The sequence below is a fragment of the Pezoporus wallicus genome, unplaced genomic scaffold (assembly GCF_028554395.1).
Source record: "Pezoporus wallicus isolate ANWC-B61680 ecotype Strahan unplaced genomic scaffold, APGP_CSIRO_Pwel_v1 contig_4710, whole genome shotgun sequence".
Classification (NCBI taxonomy): Eukaryota; Metazoa; Chordata; class Aves; order Psittaciformes; family Psittacidae; genus Pezoporus; species Pezoporus wallicus.
The window spans coordinates 4,797,600-4,813,420 of NW_026640647.1; the positions used below are offsets into that span (position 1 = coordinate 4,797,600).

The 15,821-nt window shown below is 39.0% G+C and overlaps 1 protein-coding gene across 3 annotated transcripts in view; it reads left to right on the forward strand.

The window, feature by feature from the left end:
- Nucleotides 1–15,821, forward strand: part of SPATS2L (spermatogenesis associated serine rich 2 like) — an 83,830-nt gene that overhangs the window by 31,877 nt on the left and 36,132 nt on the right. For 2 of the 3 annotated variants that reach the window (XM_057419966.1, XM_057419965.1), the window contains one exon: nucleotides 6,605–6,666. In XM_057419966.1, the coding sequence (XP_057275949.1) occupies nucleotides 6,628–6,666 (39 nt within the window). In that variant the 5' untranslated portion in view covers nucleotides 6,605–6,627. Of the gene's footprint in view, nucleotides 1–6,604; nucleotides 6,667–8,005; nucleotides 8,145–15,821 lie in introns of those variants that run through there. The other variant, XM_057419967.1, reaches the window with a different exon arrangement.

Genomic DNA, 15,821 nt, shown 5'->3' on the forward strand with positions numbered 1-15,821 from the left:
CCAGGAGGTTTCAGTCAGAGTGTGGTGACCATCAGGGAAATTGGACTGCATTAGCTTAGCAGAAGGGAGAATGCAGAGGCAACAGCTGCATTCTGTGGTTCAAACAAGCATGACAACCCGGTGGTAGTGGGTCTGGGCTCTGCAGATGGGGAATATTCTGCAATGTTTATAGCATGCCTTTAGAGAGAAGGATACTAAAGAGCTCAGATATAATCAGACTTACCCAGAGGCACTTGACTAGCCTGAAGTGGCTAATTTCAAACTTCTGAAAACCCGGAAATACAAAATGGTGTGTGCCATTTCTGGATACAGCCTTTAAAAAGGCCATAAAACAGTACTGGAAAAATAGCATTTTGTATTAATTATACTTTACATTGGTTTTAGTAAGTGTGTTCATTTATAATGAAACAGAAGGCTAAAAGGACAGCTTGGGAGGACACTCAGTAATATGTCCTACATGCTTTTGATGCTGGTTATGTTTATGCTCTTTTTACCGTATGCATCCTTAGTCATTAGACTACAGCAAATGAAAAATTACACCTATTGCTAATCTGAAGACAGTGAAGATGTGTCTAAATCTCATGCTGCCTCTTGCGGTATTGCAACTGCAATGGCGGGGCTTTGTGCACAGCTAATGGTACTAATTCTTGTAACTTAAAATCATATGCACTCTAATGTTTGGCCTTTGACCTCTTGAGGTTGTTTTTTCTTCTCCTATTTAAATAAAATCTAAAGATGAGAAGAATGCCTTTCAGAAATACTTGAGTTTTGGAATCACACTCTTGCACTTTTGTTTGTCTTTCTGATACAATAATGTTAACTTAAAACTGCATTAGAAAAGGTGTCTTCATCTCAGCCTTCATCTGCAATTCTTCAGTAGCAGCTCTTTATAATAAAAGACAAAGTAAAGTGTGGAATGGAGGCCGTTCTCTGATTCTGCTGGTTTTGTCTTTACCTTTGCAAGCAAAGCAGTATAGTATAATACATGTAGGTAATTAGGAATCCCATTTAAAAATGAGATTGAATTCTGTAGAGGCAGTAGAAGTGCAGGCAATGAAAGCATAGTGCAGACTGCTACAGTCTCATTAGATACTGGCATGGCTTAACCCCAGCTGGCAACTAAGCCCCATACAGCCACTTGCTCACTGATGGGAGGGGGGAGAGAATTGAAAGCGTAAAAGTGAGAAAACTCATGGGTTGAGATAAAGACAGTTTAATAGGGTGAAGCAAAAGCTGCGTGCACAAGCAAAGCAAGCAGTTCATTCACCACTTCCCATTGGCAGGCACCTCTAGGAAATCAGGGCTCCATCACGCATAACAGTTACTTGGGAAGATAAACAGCATCACTCTGAATATCCATCCCCCCAGCTCCTCCTTCCCCCAGCTTTACAGGCTGAGCTGTGTCCCCTCCCAACTCCTTGTGCACCCTTGGCCTACTTGCTGCGGAGTGATGTGAGAAGCAGGAAAGGCCTTGACTCTGTGTAAGCACTGCTCAGCAGTAACTGAAACATCCCTGTGTTATCAACTCTGTTTCTCTCACAAATCCAAAACATGGCCCCATATTGGCTGCTATGAAGAAAAATAACTCTGTTCCAGCCAAAACCAGCACAAATACTTGACATTTACATGTTATTTTTTTTTTTAAATTGGCTCCAAAATTGTGATTGCTTTGTTCCACCCGTACCTTGCATGCTAGCTCTTTGGAGCTGTGGGATTTTGGCTGAACTCTTTGGAAATGAGTAAATGATCTTTAATTAAAAATAAAAGATCCACATTCTAGCACTGATCTACTTTATGAACATATGAGAGGGACAAAATTGTAAACTCCAGTTCCTCTGTTAGAAGTGAAAGCTTACTCAGTGACCTTGCTTGGTAGGGCTAACAAATGGATCTGTGGCCCTACCACTGGTAAACTTACCTCATGCTTTGTGGTGTTGTGCTGTCACTCAAAGCATCTGTAGTTATGGGATTGCCAGGCTTGGAAGAGGAGGGCAGTGCAAAAGAGCCTGGCAGAGGGTTTTTAGGCAGTGCTGTGTGTATCTTTGAAAAGGTTAGTTGTGGGACATCTGAAAGAAATGAGCACAGGGTGCAGCAGGTGAATACAGAAGCAGATAGGGGCTAGAGAAGCATTGACAAGAGTCAAGTCAGTTAGACCTGGGATTCCTGTTATGCTGTCGTGGAGGGAGGCATTAAAGGAGACGGTTGCAGTGGGCAGATGATCAAATATGTTATCTTTGGAGTGCAGGAGATTTCATCCATAAACATACAGGTGGGAAACCCTTCCAACACCAGATTATTCTGTGCTCTTTCATGGGGAATCTTCTGTTCCCTGTTTCCAAAGATAAATTGTATTCCAGATGTTGGAAATGGTGGAACAGGTGTCACACAATTTCCTCCACTCTGACAGAGCTTACTGCTGAGGCATTTTCACACATCCTGTCTTTCTGGCAACATTTCTGTTTTCATAAACACCTCCCCTCTATGTATTTTTGCTTTGTTGGAGAGGAGTACGTTTCCTCTTCTTCTGATACTAAGTCTGAAAATGGGGTGTGGCTGGTGGTCATTGCCAGGGTTTGCTGGTGGGGCACAGCACAGACTTATCTTGCGATTCTCTGATGCTTGAGATGCAGGCAATCCCAGCTGTGCAGAGTGTAGTGTAAAATGGAGTGTTTGTCAGCTTTACCTGAAGGCCTGTCTAGCTGGGAGGTGCCTGTGAGCCAAACAGCTCCAAAGCTGATATTAGTGGAAACGTGGCAGGTGTTCTTTGGAAGTTGAACACAGCAGTAGGGGGATTTCAGAGCTGTTTGAAGAGAGAAAAGAAACTTCTGTAAAGGCTGGGCGAGCAGCCACGTACTTAGGGCTGTGACAGGTGAGCTCTGGCATATTTGCTGCAGTGCTTAGAGGCTGTTCCTAACTGTCTGCCTTGCTGGATATTGCTGCTTGCAGTAAAGTCAGCAGGACGGAGCATGTGCCAGCACCATAGCAGCCCTAGTTCAGTTTCATGTTAGCTTAAACCTGTGTAGAATAATATGAACTGCTTCATTTGGTAGAGGGGAGAAGTAAAGTTGTGCCAAACATAATCCAGTCTTCTCTGCAGTATTCCCCTGAATACTACAAAAATGCTTCATTTTACAAGGCAAGTAAATGCGTATAATAGGCATAGAAATAACACTCTTCCATCAGTATTTGAGGTCTGGGTGTGGCAAGCAACTGAGAGTGATCTCCTATTCCAGGTAGCACATTTGGAAATTGGTGTCAGAAATTAGGGACCTGTAGTATGTCTTTCATTCCTTTTTTGTGTGGTGTGACATGCAGTAACATTTCAGGAAGCAGGAATACAAGCAAGAGATGTGGCGAAAGACAAAGCATGTAAACTGACATTCGAGCCGAGAACCTCTTGTATAGAGGATGTTTTGGGCATTATAAATGTAGAAAGCCTGGAGCTAGAGCTTCTAAACTTCAGTGGGACTGTTTTGTTCATAAATATTTTCATGCGCTATAATCTTTTGTCACAGGATTAAAAATGAAGTGATTGTTCAGTACAGAGATTAACAATATCAGAGGAAAAATAACAATGTTTGTGTTACAATGAGAAAATTAAATTGATTAGCTATTAAGTATAGCTAAAGGATATTTTTAAGAATTAGTGCTACACTGACGTTTTCCTTTTAATGTATCATTTGTATTTTATGTAACAAGCAGTGCTGGACTGTTATGTAAATGAGCAAGTGTTTTATGCAGGTTATGTCAATTATCTGCCCTTGAAGAAGGTGAATGAAAAATAGCGCCAACTCAGTTTCAGCATCTTCATTTTGACAGCTGTAACATGCATATTAATGAATAGTCTGAAGTGTAGAGGAATGAGTCCATTTCTAAAAGCTGATGTCCTCTTAGTTCTTGATCTTAAAAGGAAGAAGAAGAAATAAAAGAGGAAGAAAGAGAGAAACTAAGGGTATGTTTTTGTGACTGCCAGGTCTTCTTGAAACAGCTTCAGTTACAAGCTGGCTGGGTCAACAGCACATTCATCAGTGGAAGACTATAATCATAGTAATACCTGGAGCATTACAGCAAAGAAGAGACAAGTCAAATCTGGCAAAGCGTTGCATGGAGCTTTTATGTCTTTTTTAAGCTGAGTCAGAGCATTGCTACAAAGAGTAAATTTGGCTAAGTGCTATAGTAGGGTTTAATCAGTGAATTCAATTTGAATTTGAAGAATTATTTAATATCTTTGAAGCAACATCAGTTGAGAGGTGTGGGGCTTTCACAAAGTATGGTTATTGGGATTAATTTGCTTCATACAAGATGCAGTTTTAAAATGTATGGTTTTGGTATAAAATTAGTAAATTATCTGCTGACAAAGCAGAACGTGACGATTTCATGTGGCAAGTATCTCTTCCCATTATTCATTGTTTCGGGTTTTTTTTTTGTAGATATTTTTTAATAGACTTTTAAAGCCAGAAGCATTTGTTAGCTATAATCTGTCAATAAACTAGTCAAATTCCTTAACGCAGGATTATTTATTGAAGAACAGTATCAGTCAAGTATGGTGCTGATGTTGCTTTGTGGAAGGCATGCTTTTTTGAAAAGCAGTAAGGGAGATTAAGATTTACGGAGTAATCTTAGGGCTAAGTTTTCCACTCTGCATGAGAAATGTGATGACCTATATCTCATGTTCTGTGCCTATTTGGCATGAGACATAGCTGAGTGCAATAGACAAGAAGTACATAAAAAAAATGTTACATAGAGACTACAGACTACAATAATTTTTCGATGCTTTCCTTTAGTCGTTGGAACACACTAAATACGGGGAATAGGGTTGCCCTAAACTCATACTCTGTGTGATCTTCCTGCCTGCTCTGTCCAGACATTTTATAACTCTGGTTTTAGCTATTGGGTGGGTTTGGCCCAGAAACTAATTTGAACTCTTTCATCCTTGATTTAAGGAGTGACAGGGAGGGGAACCTTCTGATCTGAGATATGAGCAGACAGGAAGGCATTCAGAGTCACATTGTGGCCCAGTTGCCAGGAAGAAGACTTATTGGGCAGAATGGGATTCCAGCTCAGTGCCTTGACAATGTGCTTGAGCCACTGACTAAAGACAGGTATGAGGTATGTGAGTTTTAATGGAGAGTTTCTTTTCATGGTAAAGTAAAATAGAGATGGAAGGAGGAACCTTATTCATTTCAAGCACTTTTTTTAATAACTGGCAATAGAAAGGGTTTCTTTTTTTCTCCTGGCACCTTATTTTTTGATTGTTTATATAATTCAGGGTCTGCTTTTCATCAGACCAACACTGCAAAATTCATTCCTTTTTCTTCTTCCTATCTTCTTTCTGCATTTCCCACAAAGTCACATTATTCTGAAAATGTGCTTGCTTGAATTTCATCTCTTCAATTAGAAAATGGATGCACATAAAAACTAATAACAACATTTAAATGCTATCAGTGGATACTGTGATAGAAGCACTAGTTTCTGGGGTTGGAACCCCACTGAAGTGCTGTGTTTTAAAGCAGGAGTTAAGGGAGGATTGTTTAAGTGCATTAGAAGGATTTAGAAGAATTATGGAAACTTTCATATCAGCCCACATAGCAAAGGCTCTCAAATGTGGACAAGGAGGAAGTGTTTCAATTTAAAAACTTGAACTAGATTTCACTCTCATTTATGTACATCTATATCTTCTTGTCAGTGTACAATAGAGTTAAATTTGGTGACTAAACCAAGCTTTTATTCCATTTGACTTAGTCTTTGCTGTAGTTCTTTGCGTGTGACTTAAAATGTGAAGATTTCAAGCCTGTTCCTGGAGCTGGTTTTGATGGCAGCAGGATTAAGCAATTGGACTCCTTTTCGTGTGTTAACTCTTCATTGTGTGTACAGTTTCTCTCACCCAGCCACATAACTGGAAATAGAAAGCATATTGTAGGATTTTTTTAATCACACGTAAATTCCATTCATGTGCCCAAGTTTTCAGAGCAGACTTGGAGATTTAACTGTAGAAACACTGTTAGTTTCAGTAGGAGCTGTATGGCTAAATCCTCTGAGTTACTTTTGAGAAAACAAGAAAACCACCAAAACAAAACAACAACAAAGCCCCACAAAACCAAATGAAACAAACAAGGAAGCAAAGGAAAAAACCCACCAAAACCACCAGCCATGCAGCACTCATCAGTCTAACCGCCTGGCACATTTAGCTGCTTTTTTAAGATGGGATCTTCAGACAGATTTCCTGGCAAAATTTAAGGTTGCTGATGAATGAGGAAAAAGGAGCTGTTGAGTTCATCTAAGGTGTTTCTCCTCTTTAAAACCTCAAAGTAATCAAGTAATAGTGAATAGAGTCCAAGAGACATGGCTGGGAGAAGTATGATGCCTTTCTATCCAGATTCATATCTATGAGGCATTTTAAAAATGTGTTTACAGAACTAATCTGGGGAAAGTATGAAATTTGGACTAGCTTTGCTTTTTGGCAAGATTGAGCACTGTGTTCATTAAGTGTTTTCATGTTTCTCTAATGCTTAGAAGTAAGCACATGCAATTAGTCTTTATAGCTTTACTAGGTTGGGATTAAAACCTCCAAATTAATCTGTTTGGGTTTTTTCTCCTTTCACAGACAATATTCTCACCTGAAGAGAGATGGCAGAAGTAAATTCTCCTGTAAATATCAAGGAAAAGGTAGGTTCAAGTCACAGTACAGTGCAAACCAAAATGATATTTGCATACATATTTTATCCCTGCTCCATCAGACACTGCTCACATACGTAACTTTAATATGCGTTGACTCTGTGCATAAAGTTAAGTACTCAAGCAGCTTTTGGTGAGATTAATATATTAATCTTGGTTGATGAGAAACTGAGAAACATTTTTGCTTTTCTGTAAAGAGGCAATGTTTTGTCAGACAGACTTCTATTCCTCTGTGATTCCTGTGCACGCTGATGCTGTGGAGAATTGCAGTCTGTGGTGATTGCTGCTGTACAAAACACAGCCTTTGGGTAAACACATCCTTTAGAAAACAATTTTTCTGACCAGAAATGTTACACCTTTACTACTTAAAAGACAATTCCTAAAATTACAGGGTCTGAAAACAGTCGATTTTTCTTTTCTTTTTTTTCCTTTTTTTTCTTCTCCTATATGAGTAGCTCTGTATTCTGTGTACTTGCGTATGTCCTCTCCATGTCCTGGCTGTTGCTAGGGCTTTACCACCCTTCCAGGAGCAGTAAAGGACCTAAAGCTAATTAGTATACAAATATGAGGTAGGTCAGGAGATCTTTTGTGATTCTCAACAGGAAAGTTGTGAAGAGACAATTTAACGTTAAAATACTCCTCACCAACATCAACAGGAAACCATAATGCCTCATAAAGAGTGAGAGAGAAGTGGGAATATAACACGATAGGGTTGTATTTTAAAATAAGCCAAGATTTTGAGAATTCACCTGAATTGTCTTTTGTAAGATCAGGTTTTGTTCTATTTCACGTTTGGTAAGAGAAAGGGAGCTTTTCATTTAGGTAGTCTAGAGAAGGCTAATGAGCTCCTTGATTTACAGCTTTATTAAGCCTAAGGTAGCATAATAAAGATGCAGTTTTTAAGGCAGTGTGATAAATGCTGAAGGCCAGAATGCAGCTCTGTCAGTGAGACCACGTTTGTTCAGGTATCAGTGAAAATTTGATTAGGCCCATTCACTTCATGAAAAATGCGCAAGCAGAAAGGATCAAGAAAAAAATAATTAATTACCAAGATTAAATAGCAAGAAAACACAGTAAGGGCAATGTGAAACTGAGAAATGTAGTCATCTTGCACTGTATCATAAGACCTTTCTGTGGCAGATTATACATTTTGCAGGGCAGTAGGAATGTGAAGTACTCTCTTCTCTCTAAGCCTATTAATGGAAAGGAAAATAATAAAAATTTGTGTGATTCCTTGGATCAACTCTTTTCCTGAGCTGACAGAAAAACAGCAGGAAAAGATTTGCCTGCCTTCAATTTTGGCAGTTTATAACTTCAGTTTTGCAGTTAGGTGGACTGATAACAAGGAAGAAGATGCTATTTGGCCTGGGGAGCGTGTGCAAGGTACTGTAAATGTGACTTTCCAATCTGGAAAAGTTTAAAGAAATGATAGTTGACACAGCATGACAGGAAAAAGAAATAACCTTGAGGTCAGTATTCAGTTTTTTAGTTAACTTCCTGGTTTGCTTCTGAGTTCACAAATAATGAACTTTTGAGTTGGGTAATGTATTTCCCAGCACTGATCATGACTAGTAGTTAACAGACATTGCATTTGCTTTGTAAGAGTTGATAAGCCGTGGCAAGTAATGAACCTGAAACTAGGTTTCCTCAAGTTCCAGTTTCCTAATGACGTTTCCTGAGAGAACAGTCACTATTACCTGCCTACCAATACATGAACGAAGCTGCTGAGAAAACAGCATAGCAAGTGGTTCATACTAAGTAGTTCAGGTGGGAATGAGTTCTTGTTTGAACTGTTGTGTCCATCTTTCACTGCTTACTCACTTTCTTTGCTTTCAGAAGACAGACCTTTTTTGCTTCATATCCCTGATAGGAATGAGTCCCTTACCTGTTGCTCTGCCCAGGTGCCTGCTTTTTGAGTAGTTTTTATATGTTGTAAACTACTGAGTCTCTCATTGTGCTTGAGGACAGATGTGTCAACTTGAATCTGTATTTTGGTGACGAGTATATTCCTTAGTCTTCAATAACAGCACAGGGTTTAAGTATTGAGCAGCATGATGGATTTTGCAACAGAAGGTAATGTCATCGCATTCTTTCCCCTAGAGCCAGAGTGCTGGAACATAAATTAAAGTAACTCTCAAAATGCAGCTCAGTAAGTCAGTTGAAGTTCTACTGATTCACTGTGTAGCCTGATTTTATTTTATTTTTTAATAATTAATTTAGTCAGTTTTCCAAGTGCAGGATTTTAAACAGCATCTGCTAGTTCAAGAATGAAAGGGTCTTTATTTACACTAGATATCTGCTATTCCAAGTATGATATCTGCTGGGAGTATCTTAAAAATCAAATATTTATAGGCATATACATTTTAAGGCAGGAAAATAATTGGATCAATGTACTCTGTTACAAATAATTCCTTTCTTTATTCTTGTATCTTCTATCAGTACTTAGTGCCACTAAATATCTATGCCAAGCAGCAATTAATATTTTACTGCAAAATCACTGGGTTTTGTTCTGGAAGATATAGGCTAATAACTTACTAAGTAAAGGCTTAATGACTGAACAGCATAAATCTCATGAACTCTACATACATCAACTGAGAAGCTAGCATGCTCAGTTTGCCATTTCACTTGGACAAGACTGTCTTGTTTTAAAATGAGACTGTGATAGCACAAGACCATTTGACATCTTGTATTTGGTTTACGGTATGGTGGCTCTTTCTGTCAGCAGCAGAGTAACTAAAGCAACTGTAGCTTTAGAACCCTCTGAATAATGCGTTAGAAATACGAGGAAGGGGTTGAACAGATATGTCCTGCAGAGTTAGCTTTAATTATATTTGCACATAGACTGCTGAAATGTAAGGGCCTCATTTGAATGTTTGAAAAGCAGACTTATGTACAGTGTCCTGGTAAAAGAGTCAAAATCAAATCCCTTTCTCACTTAAAAAAACAGTAGTGCAAGTTGTGGTCATGCTACACAACACTGAAGCAGCAACTTTAGTGTTTACTTTTACCTACCTTTTGGGCATGAGTATTTCTGGGAAACGAAATGAAGATTTGTAAGTTTAGTTACTCTTGCTGAGCTCAGTAAAAATCCATTGCTGTCAACACAAATGTAAGCAGGCCTTGTTAAAAGCAGCAGAATAGATTACAGTTCCTTCCCACTTCTTTCTCTTCTACCTCAGTGCTTGCAGATCATAATGCATTTAAGACTTTGATCCTGCTAAGACCTGAATGAAGCCAAAGGAGCTGTACATCTGCACACAAATGCTTATTCTTGCAAGTTTCCGCAAAAGTAGAACACAAGTTTCCCCTTATATTGAACATTGTTTCTCTGACAAAAATGTAGTACAGAGCCCATGAAGTTTTAGCATAACGTTTGTTGTTCTGGTTTGTGGCTGGGTTTCTTTGTTGTTGTTTTTTTCTGGGAGGGGAGAGGAGGTGGCTTGGAGGTTTTCTTAAATGATGGCTTTTCCCCATGTTCTCTCCATGATCAGCTAGTCATTCAAGAATTAAGACCTCGGTCACTGTTTTAAGTGATGTGCATCTGAGGGAGACATTCTGAGTATTATGCTCACAGCCTCTGTAAGACCCTACTCTGAATTTGAGTCATAAAAGAATGCTACTGTAGTGCTGATATTTGTGTAATTCATTCTTGGCATTTTAGCTGAAATAGATCATAAAGTCAATAGGTTAAACATTCTCCCGCCCCTACCCCCCGAGAGTTTTATATGAATGTTGGCCTGTGATGTCAGGAAAGCTAATGGAAGTTTCCATAGTTGGCAGAGGCTCCTGCAGCTGTGATACTCTATGTGGGGAGCCAGGACTGTTCCAATTACCATATTTTCATGCATATAACCCACAGATTTTCCGGAATAACACAAGTTCAGCATTTCTGCAGCCACAAGGTTCATTACGTGCCTGCATAGCTAGTACAAGGAGCTTAACATCAGGGTCTCTCAGAATATTTCCCTCTTCCCTGACCCTTGCAATAGTCTTCCCGCACTGCGCCACTCTCTCTCTCGCCTCTGATTATATTGATGTCTGTGCCTGAAAATACAGTATAAATAAGAATTTATTTTCTAGTATCAGGGTTTTCAGAGACTGGGTTTTACATAGTTTAAATCATATGGACACAAGTTCACTGGATTAAGGAATAAAATAGGCCAGATTTGGTGTCTTAAATCCAAAATAATTCCATAAAATTAATGGAGGTATTCATGCATTAACTTGGTGTATCACCAGAAGAGGTGCTGAGATTCTGAATGAGAAGGCCTCCAAAGCAGCAATTGAAGTGAGGAATTCAAGCAGTGTGTTTTCTCCTTTAACAATTATACCCTCTTAGTTTAACAAGAGAAGAGTATCAGGCACTCCCCAGGGTAACCATTTAGCTCTGGCACAAGAGTTTGGGTTTGCTCCAAAGAAATACAGGGAATTGTTCAAACTTTGGGACTTGTCATTAGGCCTCTTTCCCCGCCACCTCCAACCCTCCCACCCCCCTCCCAGTTATTGTGTATCTAAACATGTTTGAGCAAGTGAGATCTGTGTCAGCTGGAATTGGCAAAATACCCATTCAGATTAAGGTCCTTCTTGTGGGATTCTGTTAGGAGTGCAGTTTTGTTGAAGTTCTGAAAGGCTTGCTTTTTCATTTGCCATTTCAAGTGTCGGAGCTGTAGGAACAGATGGGCAGGTTTATTCCATAAACTGCAAGAAGGAAACTTTATTCAGATGTAGTTTTGGGGGCTTCACAGTTTTGTTTACATTATACCATAACTTAAGCGATAGCATGAAAGGACAGAGTAGGGTTCATAGTGGAAGGAATGGAACAGTATATAAATATAAAATCACCCATTACAAAAGCAGATAGCTTCCAACCTGTAATTTCACTAGGCTTTCTTAAAGTGGTCCTTTGCAGCTGTTCCTTGCCCATGTGTTGAACTAGATGGACAAAGTTGAGCAAAATGCACTTGTGTCACTTGATGAGCCATTTAACTTGGGTTAAGAATATTATAGATTCACATCTGCAAGTGTCTGCTGTTATTACTCAAGCAGAAGAGTTCTTACTGAGCCAAACTTCTTAATATACTCTTTCAGGATTCCTTAAATGTCTGGGTTTTCCATTTAATTAGTTTACGAACTGGGGGGACAAGGGTGACAAAATAAATCCATGATGACTGCCTAAAGTAGTTTATTGCAGCAAGTAAGTTGTTTTGTGCTTCACGGGGATAAATAATCCAAAGGTATCCGTGTGATAAATGGGTCTTGTAGTGGAAAGAGACATGCAGACCTGATCAAAGCTGTTATTTTGCTCAAACAGGATGTTAACAACACTTGGTCAGTGTGTTGTGATGAACTGTTAGTGAAGTTTCTGGAAAATTTCTCTGACGTAACAAATGGGCTCTTAATGCAGCAAAGTCAAATCGTATTTATGAAATATGTTTGTGTAGGAGTTTTCAAAACCTCAAAGTTTTTAAATGCATTTTCCTTCTCAATGTAACCAGGACGTATGCTAATGTCCTAGATTATAGAAACCAGCACGGTTCTGCAGACAGCCCTCCTTGCCTGTTCCTCATGCAGGATTTGAGTCAACTGCAGCTGGAGGTGTAATCTAGTTGAGCATGGTGTACACTGCTACCTGTCCTCAGTTGCAGGGGGTATATACAATGTGTATGTGTACATAAAGATTTGCTACTAAAGTAGGAAAATGTCTGTGTATTTGTTGATAACCATACTTCTAAATGAATTTGGCACCTCACGGAGAAAATCCATTTATCTTAATGTTTAGTATAAAGGGAAGGTGGATCTGCATTTGATGTTCCTAACCAAGCATAAGTAAGAATATTTCTAAGTGGCCATGGTAGTAACTTACTACAAGGGAGTTAGAACAGCTGTGTTCAGGGGTTTCAGAACAGCCGTGAGCTTTCAGCAAAGAATTTTAATTTGTCACTATGTCAGAGATATATAAACAAATTCTCTGAACCCCGGATATGTTACTTACTCAGGAGAAACATCCTCTTTGAGATGATGCCAAGGGGGAGCAGATGGAGTAGAGCAGCAAACAGGCAGCGATTGATTTCATGTTGTTACGGTTGCCTGGGAACCATTTGGAATTTGACAGAGAACCTAAAGGACTCACAGGAATACACAGCAACATCAGCTTGACTCTGGGTGTGGAGTAGGTAATCTGCTGCCACAGTTTTCAGGCAGGCTGTATTTCTTTTTGAGCTTGACTTCTCAGGAAGGTCTCATGAGGCGGGTGTTCCTAAGAACTTTGAGTAAGACACCATGAGACATTAGAATTTCAGTGCCCTCTCCTATGTGCCGTGGTCCTCAGAAGTAAACTGATTTTTTTTGCTTCAGGAGAGCCAAAACTTTGCCCCAAGTAAGATTGCCTATAGTTTAACAGTAATTCTCAGAAAAATAGTCACTTATATCTGATCAGGCTTTGGGGATTTTATTTTTGGGTAGAAACAGCTTATCTGAGGGGACTTGGAGCCTTTTTCAATTTTTATATCACTTCTGGGCAGACCTCAGCAATTTGTGTAAGAGACAGATAAAAACAGCCTCATGACTGTGGAATTTTGGTCTTGATGAGACGCAACCCAGCTCAACTTGCAGCAGCTTTAACTGTGCTTGAGCAAGCATTTCAAGCTAACTGTGTGCCTAAGACTTCAGCTCAGAAAAGTGGTTAAAACTCTTCTGAACTTTGAACTAACTTTAGACTTACCCAGAAGAGAGTAGGTAGGTCTGCTGGAATTAAATGCATGCTTTAAAAAGGTAGTCTCTGGATAGTGAGTTTAAATAGAGGTGAACGTGGGTTCTGCCTTCCATGTGCTTGAGCATACACAGTTGTTTTTGAGATTACGTCTCTGTAGTTTAGATCTCTAATTGCTTTAAAGTAGCTTTTGTAAGCTGAAATTCTGAGCAAATTGTCTTAGTAGTAAAGAAATAAATGTGCTTTCCAGTCAGGCTACAGGAGGGAAAGCCCAGGAATTTAAATACTCTCAGTGACACCTTCTGAACTAATGCTAACAGTAATGGCACAATTAACTGTGGTTCAGAAGGTATGTTACTGAATTATCTTCGTGTCCCGGAATGCTTGTCCAGCATCCAAATGATGACAGAAGTTCACTGGGAATCTACACTGGATAAAGACGGGATGATTCACAAAATCATTAGAATAATTGACTTCCCTGTTGTCTGTCTGGTAATGTTCCTCCTATGATCAGGTTTCAGTGAGTAGGAAAAAACTCTATTCTCCCACATACACAGAAGTAAATCTAATAAAGTAGACTGCTGTGAGTTTGTTCTTGCAGACATCTAAGTATTAATGAAGAATCACTGTATGTGAGGGGATTCTTTGGCTCTTGTACTTTTTTCATCCTTTAGGATGTTAAATAATTTTTCAAAGGAATTTGTTGATGAGAAGTTTTCACCATTAGATTATTGTAGATCCATAACCTGTTGCTTACTTGTTGAGAAGACGGGTGTTCTTGGTAAGTTTGAGGACTGAAGCTTAGAGAGATAAAGATGGGAATTACCTCCTGCCCTGGTATCTCCCTATCACACCTTTAATAAAAATAACTTTATAGTTTTCTGGATTGCTCTCGAAGCTGGAGACTTGTAAGCGGTTGAGGTATATAGCTGTACTAGCAAAAGGCCTGCTTTATGACCTGAGCTAGCAGGTGAACCAGAGAGGAGCCAGCATACGTAAGCTGTCTAGAACCAGCTCAAATCCAGCCCTTTTAATATATCTCCCACTTGTCATCTTGTATTTCCTGGAGCTTTGTGGCTCCATTCATCACAGTCTGTGATATGTCTCTTAAGGCCTTCAGCTATAGAAGTGCATTTGTTAAGTTTACGTGGTCAAGACGGTTGTCTACCCTCCCTTTAGCTTTTCCTTTTGTATTGCTGTGTCCCTTTCCAGAAATATATGGGACATATTTTGCATATGGGGATAGACCTGAGCTTCAAGCATAGAAATCTATGCATGTTTCTGAAACCAGGGTGGAAGGACTAAAAGGTGGAATATCAGGGACCTTGAAATTTGCATTTCTTGGCTAAGGCTGTCATATGGCCTGGTCTCCCTCAACACACCTTGCCCTTCCCCAGATACACTGTCACATCACAATTTGAGAATTTTAACCATTTGTCAGTAATTTCTGGATGTCCAGAAATCACTGACTTTTTTTGATGTCCTCTGTACAGTAATTGCAGTGTATTCTGGCTGCAAACATTATTCGAACAGTGCATATGTTGGAGATCTGGTGCCTGATACATGGATCTGTATGTCTTGGAATTTGAAAAAAATTGTGGTAACATTATTCCATTTTGTTCCTAGAAGTTTTTAAGGCAAAATATTTTGTTTTTAAGGCAAAATATTTTATTTTGGAACAAAACCTTTTGGGATTTCTCTGCTGTTGGAATTCTGGGTTTATATCTGCTTTTGTTATTTCTGAACAGAGTAGTACATTTATTTTTTTTTCCTTAATATTAACATATTCTGGTTGCAAATTTTAGTTTTCATTTGTCTTATCCCATGTAAGTCACTGAAGAAATCTGGAAAGCAGAAACACAACTTGTAGGTATCGTGGGTATCACATCATACATACACAAGAGAAGCCTATTCGAAAAGTGTGAGCGACTTCTGATTTAGTGTTTCCTAAGCCCTGGATGCTGTTCTTTGCAATCTGATGTTCTTTTCTGAGGAAAGTTTTTTGATGAAACTTCGTGAGATAGAGAACTTCTAAATGGAAAGATAAACAAATGTATATTTTGTACAACAGTCAACAAAGGATATTGTTGGGGCAGTAAAATTGTTGAGCTCTGCAGTACATTAATATTACCTAAATTGTATTTTTACATAGTCCAACTAAAACAAGACTGTGTCCACAGTATTGGTCATATGCTTAATTTCCTTTCTGCGTATTGGCAAGTATTCTTCCTGAGGTCATCATCTTGCTTTTTTTGGGTTATCTCCACAACTGTAATGTTCCCATAACCTTTTTGTATTTAATCATAGTACTAGTCATATGAAACACAGTTTAGCTTTTAATTCTGGTTTTTCTATTAATCGGAAATTTCTTAACAAAGACCACACAGTGCAAACAGAAAGTCTGCAGTAGGTTCTGTAGCCTAAAACATAGTCTCCC